The following is an 18,360-nucleotide window of genomic DNA, read 5'->3' on the forward strand; positions in this document are numbered from 1 at the left end:
TTTTTTTTTTTTTTTCCTTTTTCAAGATGTTTGCCAGTTGTTCTTGGAGCATTTTATAACTGCTGTAAATGAAGTCTGATGATTCCAACATCTGTGTCATTTTGGCACTGGTGTCTATTGAACATCTTTTCCAATGAAAGTTTAAATTTTCTTGGTTCTTTGTATGCCAAATAATTTCATATCCTGGACATTTTTATTTTATTTCAGTTTTCAATTACAGTTGACATATACTATTCTAGTTTCAGGTATACAACATAGTGATTAAACTTTTATTTTTAACTTACAAAGTGATCACCCAGATAAATCTAGTACCAACCTGACACCATATGTAGTTATTATAATATTATTGACTGCCCTCCCTATGCTGTACTTTACATCCCAGTGACTATTTTATAATTGCCAATTTATAGTTCTTAATCCCTTAACCTTTCTTACTCAGTCCTCCAAGCCCCCTCTCATCTGGCAACCATCACATCACGTTCTCTCTGTGAATTTGTTTCTGTTTTGTTTGTTCATTTATTTTGTTTGTTAGATTCTACATATAAGTGAAATCATATGATATTTGTCTTAAAATGTCTGACATATTTCACTTAGCATAATGCCCTCTAGGTCCATCCATGTTGTCCCAAATGGTAAGATTTCATTCTTTTTTTTATGGCCAAGTAATACTCCATTGTAGATATGTACTGCATCTTCTTTATCCCATCATCTATTGATGGACACTTAGATTTTCCCCCTAATATTGACTATTGTGAATAATGCTGCAATGAATATAGGGTTCATATATCTTTTCAGATTAGTATATTGAATTTTTTGGATAAATACCCAGAAGTGGGTCATAAGGTAGTTCTGTTTTTAATTTTTTAAATTAAAAAACTTTTCTGTAGTGGCTGCACCAATTTGAAATCCCATCATCAGTGCATGAGGGTTTTCTTTACATTCTCACCAACACTTGTTGGCTGTTGATTTTTGATGATAGCCATTCTGACCTGTGTGATATAATCTCTCATTGTGGTTTTAGTTTGCATTTCTCCGATGATTAGTGATGTTGAGTATCTTTTCATATGTTCGTTGGCTGTCTGTATGTCTTTGGAGAAATGTTTGTTCAGGTCTTCTGTTCTTTGTTTAATCAGACTGTTTTTTGCGGGGGAGGGGGGCGGTTTGTTTTTGCTATTAAGCTGTATGAGTTCCTTATATATTTTGGATATTAATCCCGTTTCAGATAACATCATTGGCAAATAATCTTCTTCCATTCAGTAGGTTGTCTTATTTTACTGATGGTTTCCTTAGCTGTGCAAAACTTTTTAGTTCGATGTAGTCCCATTTGTTTATTTTTTATTGCCTTTTTCTGAGGAGACATATTCAAAAAAATACTGAGTGATATTAAAGAATTTTTACTGCCTTTGTTTTCTAAGAGTTTTATGGTTTTGGGTCTTACATTTAAGTCTTTAATCTATATTGAGTTTATTCTTGTATATGGTGTAAGAAAGTGATCTAGTTTTATTTTTTTGCATGTTTCTTCCCAGTTTTCCCAGCACCATTTATTGAAGAGACTGTCTTTACTCTGTTGTATATTCTTGTTTTCTTTGTCATAGATTAATTGGTTTTTTTAATTGGGTTTATTTTTGGGTTCTCTATCCTTTTCCATTAATCTGTGTTACTATAGTCTTGTAGTATAGTATGGTAATCAGGTAGCAGGATATCTCCAGCTTTGTTCTTTCTCAAGATTGCTTTAGCTCTTCGGGGTCTTTTGTGTTTCCATATAAATTTTAGAATTATATTTTTAGTTCTATGAAAAGTGCCATTGGTATTTTGATAGGGATTACTTTGAATCTGTAGATTGCTTTGGATTGTATGGACATTTTAATGATGTTAATTCTATCCGAGAGCACGGTATATGCTTCCATTTATTTGTATCCTCTTCAGTTTCTTTCTTCAGTGTCTTACAGTTTTCTTAGTACAGGTCTTTTACTTGCTTGGTTAATTTATTTTTTGGTATTTTATTTTGTTTTGATGCAATTGAAAATGAGATTGTTTTCTTAATTTCTCTCATAGTTTGTTGTTAGTGTATAAAAATGCAACCAATTTCTGAATGTTAATTTTGTATCCTGCTGTTTTACTGAATTTATCAGTTCTAATAATTTTTTGGTGGGCTTTTTTAGGGTCCTCTCTATATAATACCACGTCATATGCAAATAATGAGTTTTACTACTTCTTTTCTGATTTGAATGGTCTTTATTTCTTTGTCTTGTCTGATTGCTTTGGCTAGAACTTCCAATAATACGTTGAATAGAAGTGGTGAAAGTGGACATTCTTGTCTTGCTCCTGATTTTAAAGAAAAAGCTTTGATGTTAGCTGTGGATTTGTCAGATATGGCCTCTATTATGTTGAAATATATTCCCTCTGTTCCTACTTTGTTCTGCGTTTTTGTCATAAATGGATGATGGATTTTCAAATGATTTTTTCGCATCTACTGATATGATTGTATGATTTTTATCCTTTGTTTATTTGGTATATCGTGTTAATTGATTTGCAGATATTGAACCAACCTTGCATCCCAGGAATAAATCTCACTTGATCTTGGTGTATGATCTTTTCTATGTGTTGATGAATTTGGTTTGCTAATATTTTATTGAGGGTTTTTACATCTATGTTCATCAGAGATATTAGCCTATAATTTTTTTTGTAATGTCTTTGGATTTGGAAGTCAGGTAATGCTGGCCTCATAAAATGAGGTTGGGAGCCTTCCCTCCTCTTGAATTTTTTGGAATAGTTTGAAAAGGATAGATGTTAATTCTTTAATGCTTGGTAAACTTCACCTGTGAAGTCATCTGGTTCAGGACTTTTGCTTGTTGAGAGTTTTTTGATTACTGATTTGGTTAGTTGTTATTGATCTGTTCAGATTCTGTTTCTTCCTCATTCAGTCTTGGAAGATTGAATGTTTCTAGAAATTTATTCATTTCTTCCAAGTTCTTCTATTTGTTGACATATAAATCTTTTTAAATAATCCTTTGTATTTCCGTGGTGCAGTTGTCACTTCTTTCATTTTTGATTTCATTTATTTTAGTTCTCTCTTTTTCTTGAAGAGTCTGCATAAAAGTTTATCAATTTTCTTTACCTTTTCAAAGAATGAGGTTTTGGTGTCATCAATCTTTTGTATTGTTTTTTTAAATTCTGTGTCATTTGTTTCCATTTTGATCTTTATTATTTTCTTTCTTCTGCTCACTTTGGCTATGTTTGTTGTTCTGTTTCTAGTTCCTTTAGGTGTCAGATTAGGTTGTTTATTTGAGCTCTTTCTTGTTTCTTGAGGTATGCCTGTATTGCTATGAATTTCCCTCATAGAACCACTTTGGCTGTGTCCCATAGATTTTTGCGTCATTGTGTTTTTATCATTTGTCTCAAGGTATTTTTTTATTTCTTTCTTGATATTGTTGTTAACCAATTCATTGTTTAGTAGCATGTTTTAGCCTCCATGTGTTTGTGTTTTTCAGTTTTCTTCTTGTAACTGATTTCTAGTTGCATACCTTTGTGATCGGAAAAGATGCTTGATATGATTTCAGTTTTCTTAAATTTATTGAGACATGTTTTGTGTCCTAATATGTGCTGTATCCTTGAAAATGTTCCATGTGCACTTGAAAAGAATGTAGATCTTGCTGCTTTTGGATGAAATGTGTATCCTGGACATTTTTGATGTTCTTTGATGAGACTCTAGTTTTTGTTTAAAATCTATGGAAAATATCAATGTTTTTGTTTTAGGCAATTGTCCTGGTGGTGGGTTCAGACTACGAGTTATAACCAGTTTTCTCTGAGTTGTAGTTTCAATGTCAGCTTTGTTTCCAAAGCCATTATAGAGTTATTCAGATATGTCTTGTTTGCGTGCCAACCACTGGCCATAATAGGACCTGGAAACTAGGTCTGTCCCTTAGTTCAGTTCTCAGAGTCTGTGGTATGCTGCTTAGGGTCAGACCCACGCATGTGCAGTTTGAAGATGAGCCCAGGAGTTCATAAACAACTTTAAGGGGTCACTTCCTGAGTTATTCCCTCTATGTGATTTTTCTCTTACTTTATGGTTCTCTGGGACTACTTTATTGGTCATCTGGCCAAAAAGCTGGGGCTTCATTTACCTTGTTTTCTGTACATGACTGTGTCTGTATCTAGGGCAGTGGAAGGGCAGAGAGCAAAGATACAATAGGAGTTTTTGCCCTCTTGGCACCACAGCTCCTCTAACTGAAGAGAAAGGATCCTCTCCTTCAGAATTTTACTTCACTTGCTGTGATAGGCAGATTTCTAAAAATATTCTCCCTAAATTCTTGTTCCCTGGTTATTCTATCAAATATTAATTGTGATACTGCGATGAAGGAATTTTGCAGGTACAATTAAGGTTACTAAGCAGTCGACCTTAAAATGGGAAGATTTTCTAGGTGGGCCCAATGTAATTAACATGAGCCTTTTAAAGCAGCAGAGGATGGTAGAAAGAGAAGGCAGAGAGAGTCATAGAGGAACGTCACCTGTTGTTGGCCTTGAAAATAGGGGGAGGGGCATGAATCAGGGAATGTAGGTGGCTTCTAAAAGCTGAGAACAATCTCCACTCTACAGCCAATAAGGAAATAGTAAACTCACCACCAGTTCTGTGACTTCTTCCTCAGTCCAGTTACTATTATTCATTTTTTAGTGTCCTCATATAGCTCTTCCATTCATTGTCCTTTTATAACTACATTCAATGGAAGAGACAGGATGGAGTGTGCTTACTTGATATTTCCCTGAACTGGGTAAGTTTATATTATTTTACTATGAAATGAATATTTGCTCTTTGTGTGGAGCATGGTAATCTCCAGTGATAATTTCTGCTATTACTTTAGTGTACATTCTTTCGGATTTTTTTCCTTAGCAGTTAAAAAAAATGGGGTCATAATTTTTTAGTGGTTGTTCATTTTCACCAAAGGCGTTAGGGAAATTTTTTCATGTTAGTAGATAGAGTAATGAACTTTACTTTCTAGTTGTGAATAGTAATATTAGAGTAATAGCGACTACCAATAATAGAGTGTGTTAATTTGCTAGGGCTGCTTTAACAAAGTACCACAGACTGGGTGGCTAAACAGATATTTATTTTCTCACAATTTTGGAAATTGGAGATTCGAGATCAAGGTGTTGGCACGGTTACTTTCTTCCGAGGTCTCCTTGGCTTGTAGATAGCCCTCTTCTCCCTGTACCCTATGGTATCTTAGCTTGGGCTGCCATTACGAAATACCATAGACTGGGTAGTTTAGACAAAAAAATTTTCTTAGAGTTCTTATGACTGGAAAGTGTAAGATCGAGGCCCTGGCCAATTCATTTCCTACTGAGAGTAGACAGCCTCCTTCCTGGCATGTCGTTCACTGTGTCCTTGCGTGGTAGTAGTGGTGGTGCTCTGGTGTTTCTCCCTTGTCAAGAGCACCAGACCTATTGGTTTCACCCCCACCCCAACCCCACCATGATTTCATTAAGCTTTATCACTTCCTTACACACTTTATTTCCAAATATAGTCACATTGGTAGTTAGGCCTTCAGTGTAGGAATTGGGGCCGGATTTGGGGGAATATAGTCCATTATACATGGTCTTCCCTCTGTACCTGTGACCTGATTTCCTGTTTTTTTTTTAAGGATACTGGTCCTATTGGATTAGTACCCACCCTAAAGATCTCATTTTAATTTAATGTGGTGTACTGGGAGTGAGGGCTTCACAGGAATTTTGAGAGGATACAGTTCACAAAATAGGGAGGTACTGTTGTTTTCTTAAGGAAGCTGAGGCTCAAAGATCTTGAATAACTTGGCCAAAATCACACAACTAGTAAAATATAGAACCAGGATTCAAACCCAGGTAGACTGGCCCCAGAGCCTACCTTTTTAACCACCTGGCTGTTTTCCCACTTCTTTCCTCTACCTTGGCACTGTAGTTGTTGGGATGTGCCATGCATTATTTAACTGGTCCTATGTTGAGCATATGGATTTTCACTTTTTTTTTTTCTGTTAGACAATGTTGCATTGAATATGCTTTTACAGGTATCACTGCACACCTCTGAAAATAATTGCTATTGTATAATGCCTAGAAATCAATTTATTCACAGAAATCATTATTAAATTTATATATTTTTACAAAATGCCCTCTAAGAAAGTACCTGTTTACTCTTCCAGCAATAGTCAACGAGAGCAATAAGTTTTAGAAAAGAATAGTGAAAAACTAATTTCTGTTAAAGGCTACAGATAAATTTGAATTGGGTACTTATTGGAGGTATCTCAGAGTGAAATGCAGGCCATTCTTTCTGTTAGATCGCATAAAAATCATATAAAGTGATATATCTTAATCAATTCATGAGTTATTTTCTTTTTTTTTTCAGAATTTTGATTCCGATATTAGCAGTGTAGGGATAGATGGCTGCTGGCAGGCAGACAGCCAAAGGCTTCTCAATGAAGTGATGGTGGAACACTTCTTTCGACAGGGAATGCTGGATGTGGCTGAGGAGCTCTGTCAGGTAAGTTTGTCAACTATGAAAAAATGAAAAAGAAATAAGGGAATTCCTTGGAGTTTTTGAGTCTTCTTCTAGCCATAGATTGTAGTATTTTAATTATCAGGGCTGACCTCATTTTACTAGGAAATCTTATTTTTAATTGGTGAAAATTATAATCCTAGAACTTTTTATTCAAGTTATTTCCATATTCCTGTCCCGTAACATTGGTCTCAAGTCCTCAATCAAGTTTTTCTTTTCATAGGGAAGGTTAGTATAGAAGAAGAAAAGGATAAAGAGATTTATGTTCATTTTTCTGTTCTGGCCCAACTTGTAGGATTTTGTTTTGTCAAATGAATTTCAAGCTAAAATTTACTTTAGTTGAGATCATTTTTCTTTTATTTCTGTTAGACATGAGCCTAGGGATCTCAGAACACTTTACCATTTGCCACCTAATATCATAATGGTAGCAGCTGCCGTGTATTGAGTATTTACCACAAGCCAAGCTCTGCCTTTATTCCTTACTTTAGTTCTGGGAGGTAGAAACTACTGTTTCCTTTCTGCAAATGAGGAATATGAGGTTTGGAGCAGTAACTTGCCCAAGGCCTTACAGGTTCTTAGTGAAGGAACTAGGATTGAGTCCAAAATTCATATATCTTCAAATTCTGTCCTGAGCTACCATGTGCTATTATATTTTCTGTTTAAGGATTGTTAGGATTAAGTAATTTAAAGCTAGTCTGTAAACAGAACCTCTAAGCCTCTCCTATTTTAAACAGATAAACTGTAACTTAGGTCTTTCTCTGTACCCATATGGGAATTGTATTTGTGCCCATATACCTGTCCTAAAGTAAATTGTGTCATTTAGGGTTAAGTTTGCTTATAAGTAAGAAAGACCCAAAATACCAGTGGCTTAAACAAAAATGAAGTTTATTTCTCTTGAATAGAAATAGGAGATAGTAAGTCTTCCACAGCATATATAGTAGTTATGCTCCATGAGCTCTTAGGAACCTAGGTTTCTTATAGCTCTGCTATTTCTAAGGTGTCCCCTGTCCTTATGGTCTAGGATACCAGCGAAAACTATATACATTTTGGTATTCCAGGAAGGGACAAAAAAGAATACATGCTTATATTTCATTGACCATGACTTAAATCTTGCAGTCATACCCAGCTTTATTCTATATGGTTAGATGCCCATCTAAAATTTGGGGATTCCACAACTAAGGAAAAGAGGGAAGAATGATAATAGGGCTTGATCATCTGTCTGTGCCATAGAAATACATGTTAAAAAGAAATTTTTAATGGATTGTTCCATATTTAATTTAGAATGTTTTTATTTATCTCTTTACTCCAATTACTTCTAACAAAAGCTTTTTTGTTTTTGTTTTTGTTTTTTAATTTTTTTAGGAATCTGGTCTTTCCGTAGACCCCAGTCAGAAAGAACCATTTGTGGAGTTAAATCGAATATTAGAAGCATTAAAAGTCAGAGTTCTGAGACCTGCTCTGGAGTGAGTTACTGAGTTTATTTTCTTTTGAATACTTTGAGAAAACACTATATAAAAAAAACTTAATTAGAAAACTCATTAGAGATTTTGAGATTTTGAGATAAATATATCTTGCCTTCAGAGAAATAAAGGAAAAATTATTTTTTTCAGCTAAGCGAATATGGTAGATGTGTAATATGAGAAATGATTAGAGTTTACTTCATTTATTAATTGGTCTGAATTCCCATGAGAAAAAAGGTTTCCTTTGTTTAGATACATACCATCACTTTGGCATTATAACTGAAGTACTGTTGTTCACGCAGGCTGAGTTTGATATTTATACTTCCATAATGTGTTGGGTTCTGTGTTCATATTCTGAAAAACAATTTAATTGGTTATTGGAACTAAGTGGTATGTATAAAGAGATCAAATACTGTTATGATGGAGTTCTATTCTAATTACCATTGTAAAATTTAATGAACTTGTCATTGATAGGAATTATCTTAAATTACTGAGTAACCTATGATAAATATCATCCTAGAGCAGAAACAGCAAAATTTTTTATAAAGAGCCAGGTAGTGAATATTTTAGGATTTGCAATCCACACAGGTCTCCATTGCATATTCTTTTTTGCTTTTTACAACCTTTAAAATTGTGAAAAACCATCTTGGTCATCTGGCATACAAAATAGGTAGTAAGCTATATTTGGCCCTTGGCCATAGTTTGCCAACCCCTGTCCTAGAGTTTTCTAATGTGAGGATAACTAGGTTATTTGTTTGAAAAGAAAAGAAAATCTCAAAATATAAAAGGAAGAAACTGGATGATAGAAACAGTGATACTGTTGTGAGAGCATAGCCTTAAAATCCTGGTATTTTAAAATTGGCAGTTATTGAGATCATCATTATCAGGAAAAATATATTGGGAAGATCCTCGTTGATTTTTATAAAATGCACATTTTTTTCTTCCACTAACCTCTAACTTATTTAATTCTTATAGGTTAGTTTTCTGTTTCTTATAACTTCTCAGTTCTTAGAAATTTTTGTAGAGTTCTAAAATCAGCCCAAATGAATAGATAGAGATGGATTATTCCTATGTAAATTTATAAATTCCTGTATAAATTATAAATATGAGGTAAGTAGGTACTATATTTTTAATTATAGATGCCACTTAAACAGTACTTTTGTGTGTGATGCATAGTGCCTTTATAGGTTTTTTTGGTCTGTTTTTCATGTTTTTTTTTAAGCAGATTTTAGATTGTGACACATTTGGAAGATTAAATTCAAGCAAATACCTCTAACATCTTTTAAATAAAGTATGGCAAACACTTCTATTTTTATATTCCATATAGATTAAACATCTGTAAAGGGGAGTGAGGGAGCCTAAATAAAAGTATAATGTGTTTCCCAGTTGATTCATAGTGATTTGGAAATAATATTCGAGTTATTCAAGGTAGTATCCATTTATCCATTAATTTTTCAGGTTTTCCATCAAACTTTATTGAATGCTTACTATATACCAGAGACTGTGCTGAGTATTTGGACCACCTCAGCACTCAAAGTACTCTAGGCTTTTTCCTTTTGGGATGAAGGAAATTTTTAAGACTCTTTTAACTTTGTTTCTTTTCTGTAAGATTCAAATTTCTTAATGATGAATATATCATACATGTCAGTTATTTCCGTAAAGATTTTCTGTTATTTGTACCCTCAAGCAGTGCATTTCAGGCAAAGGGAGGACATCTTTTATCCAATTGGTAGTTAACAGTGGTCATTATTATACAGTAAAAATTTTCTCATTTCACTTTTCTGGGATTATTGCCATGTTAAATATCAGCATAGGGAATTAGTGGTAATTATAGTTTTTAGTAATTATTATGTGCCTGACATTGTTCTAAACACTTTGCATGTATTAACATGTATTTTAACATGTATATTTTACCATGTATTTTACATGTATTTATAATCTTCATAATAATGCTATGAAGTAAGTATTCATTTTATGAGGAGGAATTGAGGCCTGGAAGATGCTCCATGAAAAAGGATATGGAATCAAAAGGTTATGTGAGAAATGTTTCAAATATTTCCTTAATACTTTCCACTTAGAGATTTACTTTAGTGTATAGATGGACCATCAACAATCCTACAGTAAAGAAACTTATTTACCTTTGTAAAACTTAGTGTTTCCCATGCACATTTGACCTTGTTCCCACCCCACTCTCATAGCACCTATTAAAACCCACAAAATTGGAGTTCTAGAGAACAAGTTTAAGAGAAATGATAGTTTAATAGACATCCCATTTCAACAACTCAGACTTTCCCAATTCTTGCCTATTACTGGTGAATGCAAGTACATGTTTTCAGCATCTTTTATGGGCAGGCTATAGAAAATACACTCTCTTCAACTTGTAGAATAAGTTGAAAAATATAGAACATAGGTTTAGGGGTTTCTGATTTAGATACAACGGGGAAAAGAATCTTTCAGTGACATCTTCTGTTTGTGCATCGTGAAGGAAGCATGGAGCCACCCATGAGGGGAAAGAGGGAGGTGAGAGGCTACACCAGTTCCTCTAGGCAGCCTAGGCAATTGAGGAGACAGATGCCAGCCAAAAAAAAAAAAAAAATTGATCTGAACAGAGGCCATAGGAGGACTAGATGAGAAAGAAGTCTGGAGAGCATTAGCTCATAATTGCACATGATGAGACAATGGAAAAGAGGGCAGGAAAGAATGGTGATATGGCAGAGAGAAGTGGCAGAAGAACAGCTAATTATATATACAGACCTAGTCATGGCCGTACTGAGTTTGTGTACAGCTTTTTCTCTTCATCCAGATTATTTAATCTGTATTTTAAAATTTCTTTTGGCACCTAGCATAGTTTTTATTTCATAGTAGGCATTCAGTAAATGCTGGAATAGTTTGAAGGAGAACTTTGAACAAATAGGACCTCCTCTTTCATATGGCAGATAGAAGCAACACCAAAATAACTATAGATGCTCCTCAACTTTCAGTGACGTTACGTCCCAATAAACCCATCATAAGTCAAAATGTTGTAAATCGAAAATGCATTTAATACCCATAATATACCAGACATCATAGCTTAGCCTTGCCTACCTTAAAACATACTCAGAACACTTACGTTTCATCAGTCTACAGTTGGGCAAAATCATCTCATTTGCTGCTGCCAGCATCATGAGAGTGTATTGTACCACATGTCGCTAGCCCAGAAAAGATCAAAATTCAAGAATCAAAGTATAGTTTTTACTGAATGCAGATCACTTTTGCACCATCATAAAGTGAAAGAAATCTGAATTCAGACCATCATAAGTCAGAGACCGTTTGTGGTATCAGCAAGAGAAGAACAGTAATTTAATACAAAGAGATGGATAGGTATTAGAAAAATAGAAATTGGCCTTGTAACTTGTGCCAGCATCTTGAAAGAAAGTGCTTGCCTTTAGGGGAAGCCACTTGGTTGCTTTTCTAAAGGTGCTTCAAAGAGTAATATTACATTGATGGATTTGCCACAGTCCAGGACCTGACTTTCAGCCTTGCAGATTTAGGAACCTTGTTTTTTCAACACCCAGAGCAGGCCTAGGGGCCTCATAGCACTTTAGAATTTGCAAAGCCTTAGTACAGTGCCATAAGGGAACAGAATGGTTATAAGAAAGAGAGAAGTTACAGGATTTTTTGCAGAAGAGAGAAAAAAATATTAGTTTAGACCACAGAAACGTGTTAGATTGAATAGACCATGAACAATTTGAGGCAGACTGTTGAATTAGAGAGGTCTCCATCTCGAAGCCTAGTGTAGATAAGGCTAGAAATAAAACAAACAAACAAACAAACAAAACCACAGTGAGATGAACTTGCCATTGTGGTTTCTTTGTATTGTGAGTGAATAGTAGTTCTAAGGAGAAGAAAATGCTTCTCTAGTATCTTGTAGTATCAGTGAATAAAACCCAGTTTATAAGCAGAGAAAGGTCTTAGAAAATGAAAATGAAGAAAGCAAGCCAAAGTATCTGATCATAGAGCCTTGACTACTGCTGGAAATCAGAATGACTGTGATTAAACAGTTTCTGGTGTCTTGGTTTTCTGTAGATGGGCAGTCTTTCATTTTTTAATAGCTACATAGAACCAGAGAAGACGGAGGTTCTGATAGATGTACCATTGAATAAAAGGAATCAAGGTTTGAATAAGTTGGATTTTTTTTCACAGAGTTTAAGTTTTTGTTGTCGTTGTTTTATTTGGGTTCTTAATTCTGAAAAGGCAGAAGTGATTAGTTGAGGGATACATTTTTAACTCACTGTGCCTGTGCACTAAGTCTGGTAGAGAAAGACCTATTCTATTAAAAAGAAGCTAATTGAAAATGGAAAGAGGTGCCTGATGGAAAAGATACAGAAGAGAAAATAACACAATGGGATATAAAGGCCAAAAGGGAAGAAATATTTGGGGTGATAATACCATTTTCTGTTGTCTGTTTTATGTTTGTTGCTGGCAAAGTTTATATGAAGTTCTAAGACAGTAAGTATTCCTCAGGAGGAAGCATAGACATAGCTGTACTTTATCTAGATATATCCTCACCAAGGAATTGAGTGGGCAAGCCCTAACTACAGAGATATTGAGAATCTTTGTAAAAAGAAAGGGAAAATTGAAAAAAGGCTATAAGATCAGGAGGGGGAACTAAGAGGAAAGACTGGTGTTTGCACTTATAAAATACTAAGGTATTATTATGTTTATAATAGGTAGGAAGCTAGCAGTAAATAAGGCAATGTCATATTTAAGTACTTCATTAAAAATTACCAGTCAGTAGAACTTCTCTGTCCAGTATGGTGGCCACTGCCACATGTAGCTATTGGGCACTCTTACCAAGCTGCATTACTGAGAACCTGATGTAAAGTTGGAAGTGTGTATGTTGTGTTTTTAAGTAGATTCTACATGTGTAATATAACAGTTTGTATGGTTTCTTAATTACCACGTTAAGAAGGATAAAGATGCATACCAGTTCTGAGGTGAGTAAAATGTTAGTAGATCTAGTGATGAACTCAACCCATATCTGAGAAATTATCTTTTGAAAATATCTCGTAAAGCAAAGTTATAGGGTTCTTAAATAACATTTTTGACTAAACTTTGATATTTGTTCCTTTTGGCATTCTCTCAATTTTTTAAGCACCTGATTCAGTCACCAATAATGTTCAGCCAAGTCCACACCTATGGAGTAAATAAGTGTCATCTATTTTAGTGAACTTCAACTTTTACCCCCTCAGAATATAGCCCAGCCCTAAAGGAGACTAGAAAAAAGATATTCAGAAGCTTTTAAAAGTGTTGTGAAAGGTTGTAGTGGAGTATTTTTTACAGCTTTATTGAAATATAATAGACAGTTAGTTGCTCATATTTATAGTGTACAATTCAATGAGTTTTTTCAACTGTAGTTGGCATACAATAATATATTAGTTCTAGTTGTACAGCTTGGTGATTATAAATCTATATAACTCATAAATTGATCACCCCACTAAATCTAGTACCCCTCTTCCCCCTTAGATATTTATTACAACATTGTTGACCACACTTAATGCTGCACTTTATATCTCCATGACTATTTTGTAACTATCCATTTGTACTTCTTAATCCCTTTGTCCTTTTTCACTGTCTCCCCCAACCCTCCTCCCATTTAGTAGTCCTCAAAATGTTTTCTGTATCTGAGTCTGTTTCCGTTGTTATTTTGTTCTTTAGATTCCACGTGTACATGAAATCACTTTATTCAGTGCAGTACTCTCTAGGTCCATCATGCAATGTCTTTTTCCATCCCCTTACTTTTAGTCTGTGTTTGCCTTTTATTCTAAAGTGAGTTTCTCGTAGGCAGCATATTTAAGGGTCTTGTTTTCTTATCCATTCAGCCACCTTTTGGTTGGAGCACTTAATTCTTTTCCATTTGTGGGACTCGTTGATAGGTATATAGTTATTACCATTCTTTATTCATGTTTTTGGTACATGTTTTTTCTTCTTAAAGAAGTTTCTCAAACATTTCCTGTAAAACTGTTGGTGATGAGCTTGGTGGTGATAAACTCCTGTAGCTTTTGATCTGGGAAGCTCTTTATCTGTCTTTTGATTCTAAATGATAGCTTTGCTGGGTAGAGTTATATTGGTTGTAGGTCTTGAGTTTTCATTGCTTTGAGTATTTTGTGCTAAGCCCTTCTGTCCTGCAAAGTTTCTTTTGAGAAATCAGCTGCCAGTCTTATGGGTGCTCTTTTGTAGGTAACTAACTGCTTTTCTCTTGCTGCTTTTAAGATTCTCTCTTTGTATTTAACATTTTAATTATGATGCGTCTTGCTGTGGGCCTCTTTGGGTTCATCTTTTTTGGGACTCGGGCTTCCTAGGGTTGTATGTTTTCCTTCACCAGGTTAAGAAAATTTTCCATCATTATTTCTTCAGATAGGTTTTTAAGTTCTTGCTCTCTTCTTCTTCAAGTACCCCTATGATGCGGATGTCGTTACATTTATATTTGTCCCATAAACTCCTTAAATTATTTTTGGATTTTTTTTTCCTTGCTGTTCTCATTGGGTGTCCCTCCACTACCTTATCCTTTATAACAGTGATTCCATCCTCCCCTTCCTCTACTCTCTTGATTTCCTCTACTCTTCATCTCAGATATTATATTCTTCGTTTCTGACTGGTTCCATTTTATCATTTCCATTTTCATTTTTATGGGATTTTTTTTATCTCTTTATTAAAGTTCTCACTGAGTTTATCTAACTTCCCCTAAGTTCATTGAGTATCCTTATAACTAGTGTTTTGAACTCTGCATCTGGTAGATTACTTGACCCCCATTTTTCCTGGAGCTCTGTTCTTTTCTTTCATATGGAACCTTCTTTTTCCCCCCCATTTTGGCTGCCTTTTTGTGTCTCTTTCTATATACTAAACAAAATTCCTAAATCTCCTGGTCTTATTAGCATTGCTTTGTGTAGTAGGTGTCCAGTGGCACAGTCCTGAGTGAGAGGGATTCAACTGCAGCCTGTGCCCTTTTCAGGGCCACCTGGTAAGAGTCAGCAGCAGTCCACAGGGGCTGTGCTTATAGTTGCCTCAAGAGGCTATGTCAGAAACCAAGGCCAGCTGCTACCAGTTGGGGCTTGGAGCTACTCAGCAAAGGGCACAGGACTCACTGAGGACACAACTGGATGTGACTTTGGTGGGGCCGCGGGTTGGAGGTAGAGTTTCAGGGAATCTTGTAGGCGGAGCGCCCTCTCTTATCCAGTTTGCTGTGTCTTGCACATCGGGAGTGGGGAGTGTTCAACAGAAGAGCAATAGATATCACTAGCACTTCTGCCTGGGAGAAAGCCTTGCTTTCAGCCCATGCTCCAACAACTCAGTATCCCCCTGTAAGAACCTGGTGCCCCTGAGCAAATGACCTTAGCACTGGTGCTCAGAGCAAGTGGGTCTGTCACCGCGAAAAGTCCACTCATGGACACAGCCCTTTTAGAGTTGTCTGCAAATGCCAGCTTCTGTCCCTCTCAGCTGCTCAGGACTGGGCAGCATTGTATTTTTACCCCCTCCTACCTCCTACTGTTGCAGGGTGATTTTTTATTTCTCTCCTAGTTGTAGGGCTTCTGTTCATCTAGACCTCAGGCGATTCTGCTTGCTGTTTGCTCCGTGTTTCTGTCACAACTTTAATGTGGTCGCAAGAAGGGATGAGCAAAGTACCTCTATCATCTACGCCATTTTGCCTCGTCTCTGCAAGAGGCACTTTTTATTTCGTTATTACCAGAAATAGACAACAACAAAGACTGGCGAAATTGTGAGAGGAGAGAGATAAAAAAACTAATTCAGTCAGTTAGGTTTCTGGAAGAGAACAGCTAACTCCGAAGATGGAATCTTGTTTTGATTATTTTTGGAATAATATGGATATTCTAAATATGAGGTTAACAATGTGCCAAGTCTTTTCAGAGACCCAAGAATTAGGATAATTAATGCTTGATTTTTCTGTGTGACAGTTGTATAAATGTGGGTTGCTTCTAAGTAAGTAGTTTTGTTTCAGGGTGTTTTTATGGAAGAGGCCCAAAAGGTCTGGAGGATCCAGTGGCGGTAAACAGAGATGATCGTGACATTGGTGACTTTACTGGGTGTCATTTTTTTTGCCTACAGTGCTTCTCTAAACAAGGAATAGTTCAAAAGTCGACAGTAGTCTCATAGCCTTAGATTAGGGAGTAGAATTTATTTCTAAAAGTCGCAGTAAAGTTATAACTTAACTGAATGTTTAGTTAGCTTGCTGGTTGTAGTATAGTGGTGGTTGGTTTTTTTAAAAATTAAAAATCAAACGTTTTCTGCTAGAAATGCCATTATCCAGAATACAGAACTCTGTACCCTAATATGTCTGTTTTTTTCTCTTTCTGGTCATATACTTCTACTGCTTTGTAAGACAGTGGGTTAAGTTTTTGGTGCTGATTATATTTTTGTGCTTTTGTAGTTCTGTGTGCTTGGTAGGTTTGGATTTGGTTTTTATGAGGTTAATTAAGGCAGTGACTATCTTCTATCCTATTTCTGCTCCATAAATCAATATCCTTAAAAGACCAGAAACTCCTACCAAATACATTGTGCGATGAGCCATGTGAGAGGTTCAGATAAGGAACATCTAAAGTTCAGTGCATGGTGCGATTATTAGGAAAATTGTAGACAATGTGGTAATTGAACCTGGGCCTTGAATTTTTCAACTCTATTCTCAGCTACTCAATTTGTGTCTGTACTGTTGCAAAAATTAACTAGCACCTATGTTAGGAGAAAGTCTTCTAATTTCATAGCGGGAACAAGCAAGTCTTCTATCTGGACTGGCTTTAGTTCACCTGGACACATCACTATTGATGGTAATGTTAGTTTCTAGATCAGATTATTTGAATATGTTTGCATGTTTTTCTTGGCCTATACCTTTCTCTACTTCCATTCTATTCTCAGTGGGCCTATTTTCTTCCTTTAATTCTTCATATCACATAACAAATGCCTTTAATTTATCCTGTTGGCCAGCCACTGCTTTTTTCACCTAGTGGCGGCATAATTTCCCCTCCTGACATAAACCCCTGGGTTTTCCAGCCGAGCCCTTCCTCATCAAAAAAAAAAAAAAAAAGAGTGGAGGGGCAGAGATTTTGGTGAAAAATACAAAACTAATCTTTTCTTTCTAATTCTTTGAGTTTCATGAAAATAGACCATGGACACCCTGACTCGCTCGGTTCCTCAAATTTATGTTTTTCTTTGTTGTACCACTGTGAGCCTTCCTTGTCTTTATAAAGTAACCTCTTGCCTCTAAGATCCCTGTGTTCTTCTCTTCTGTTGAATCTCTGGGCAGTCCTGTCTGCACAATTCCAATGTGCCCAAATTTCATTTACCAAAGTTTAGTTAACACCAGTTCCCCAATGACACAGTTCAAATTTCAATTACCGTGATACATTAATTGTGAATAATTGCATAAAATACAAACTTCTCTGTGCCAACTCTTCAGTCCACGCATCACAATATAAATAATAGTTGTGCATCATGATCACATCACTTCTTTCAAAGTCTGTCAGTGATTAGTCACTGTGTATCACTCATTCACCCTCAGACGGCAAGTATGTAGTTGTGTTGGCTCCTCATCTCCCCATGATAAACCCATGTGACATATTACTGAAATGGAATAATTGAAAGAGAGGGACTTGGTCAGCAAAGTTGAATTGCTAGAAGTGTAATTGAGTGTGATTAAAAAACTTGAAAATGATGACAGCAAAGTGAAGCTAGGATGAGACCTAGGTCTACATGAAACCATGATACGAAGCATACTGAAAAAGTTTTATGAATATGAAAACCAAGTAAAGTTGCTTCAGCACCCTTAATTTAAATTGTACTGGGAACACAAAGCTCCTTATGGTTTAAATGATGGAATGTTTACTTCTACTTTGGATTGAAGACAAAAAAAAAAAATGCTCCATCAGTTTGGCTAACATTCAGGCCAAAATGTGATGAAGTTGCCTCATTGAAACAAAACAGTAATTGTAAGGAGACTGAAGAACTTTCCTGCCAATAAAAAATGGTTTCATCATTTCAAAAGTCATCATGAATTGACTAATGTTAAATTATCTGTGGGGGATGCTAGTGTGGATAAGAATGCTGCTGTGAAATTTGTACCCAGATCCAAAGATTAGTTAAGGAGGATGTTCCAGTGATTGTCATGGAAGGCAACCCCATCAGGAACTTATACAACAAAAGATGTAGGATCATGAAGTTGTCATAAAGGAGGTAAAGCTATATGAACTTTCTTATTAGGAGGCAACACATAGTGACTTTAAAAGCTATGCTTATCTGGCCAGTTAATTGTAGCCAAGGAATTGAGGTCAAGAAAATACAAATGGTGATTGCCTAGGTACAGTCCTGGGAGTATGAGGGAGAGGTCCT

The 18,360-nt window shown here is 35.7% G+C and overlaps 1 protein-coding gene across 3 annotated transcripts in view; it reads left to right on the top strand.

The window, feature by feature from the left end:
* The window catches only part of RMND5A (required for meiotic nuclear division 5 homolog A), a 59,216-nt gene that overhangs the window by 27,470 nt on the left and 13,386 nt on the right, over positions 1-18,360 (top strand). For all 3 annotated transcript variants that reach the window (XM_039852740.1, XM_039852741.1, XM_039852742.1), the window contains exons 3-4: positions 6,374-6,508; positions 7,886-7,986. In XM_039852740.1, the coding sequence (XP_039708674.1) occupies positions 6,374-6,508; positions 7,886-7,986 (236 nt within the window). The remainder of the gene's footprint in view (positions 1-6,373; positions 6,509-7,885; positions 7,987-18,360) is intronic.

The sequence above is a fragment of the Pteropus medius genome, unplaced genomic scaffold (genome assembly GCF_902729225.1).
Source record: "Pteropus medius unplaced genomic scaffold, Ma_sr-lr_union100, whole genome shotgun sequence".
NCBI lineage: Eukaryota > Metazoa > Chordata > Mammalia > Chiroptera > Pteropodidae > Pteropus > Pteropus medius.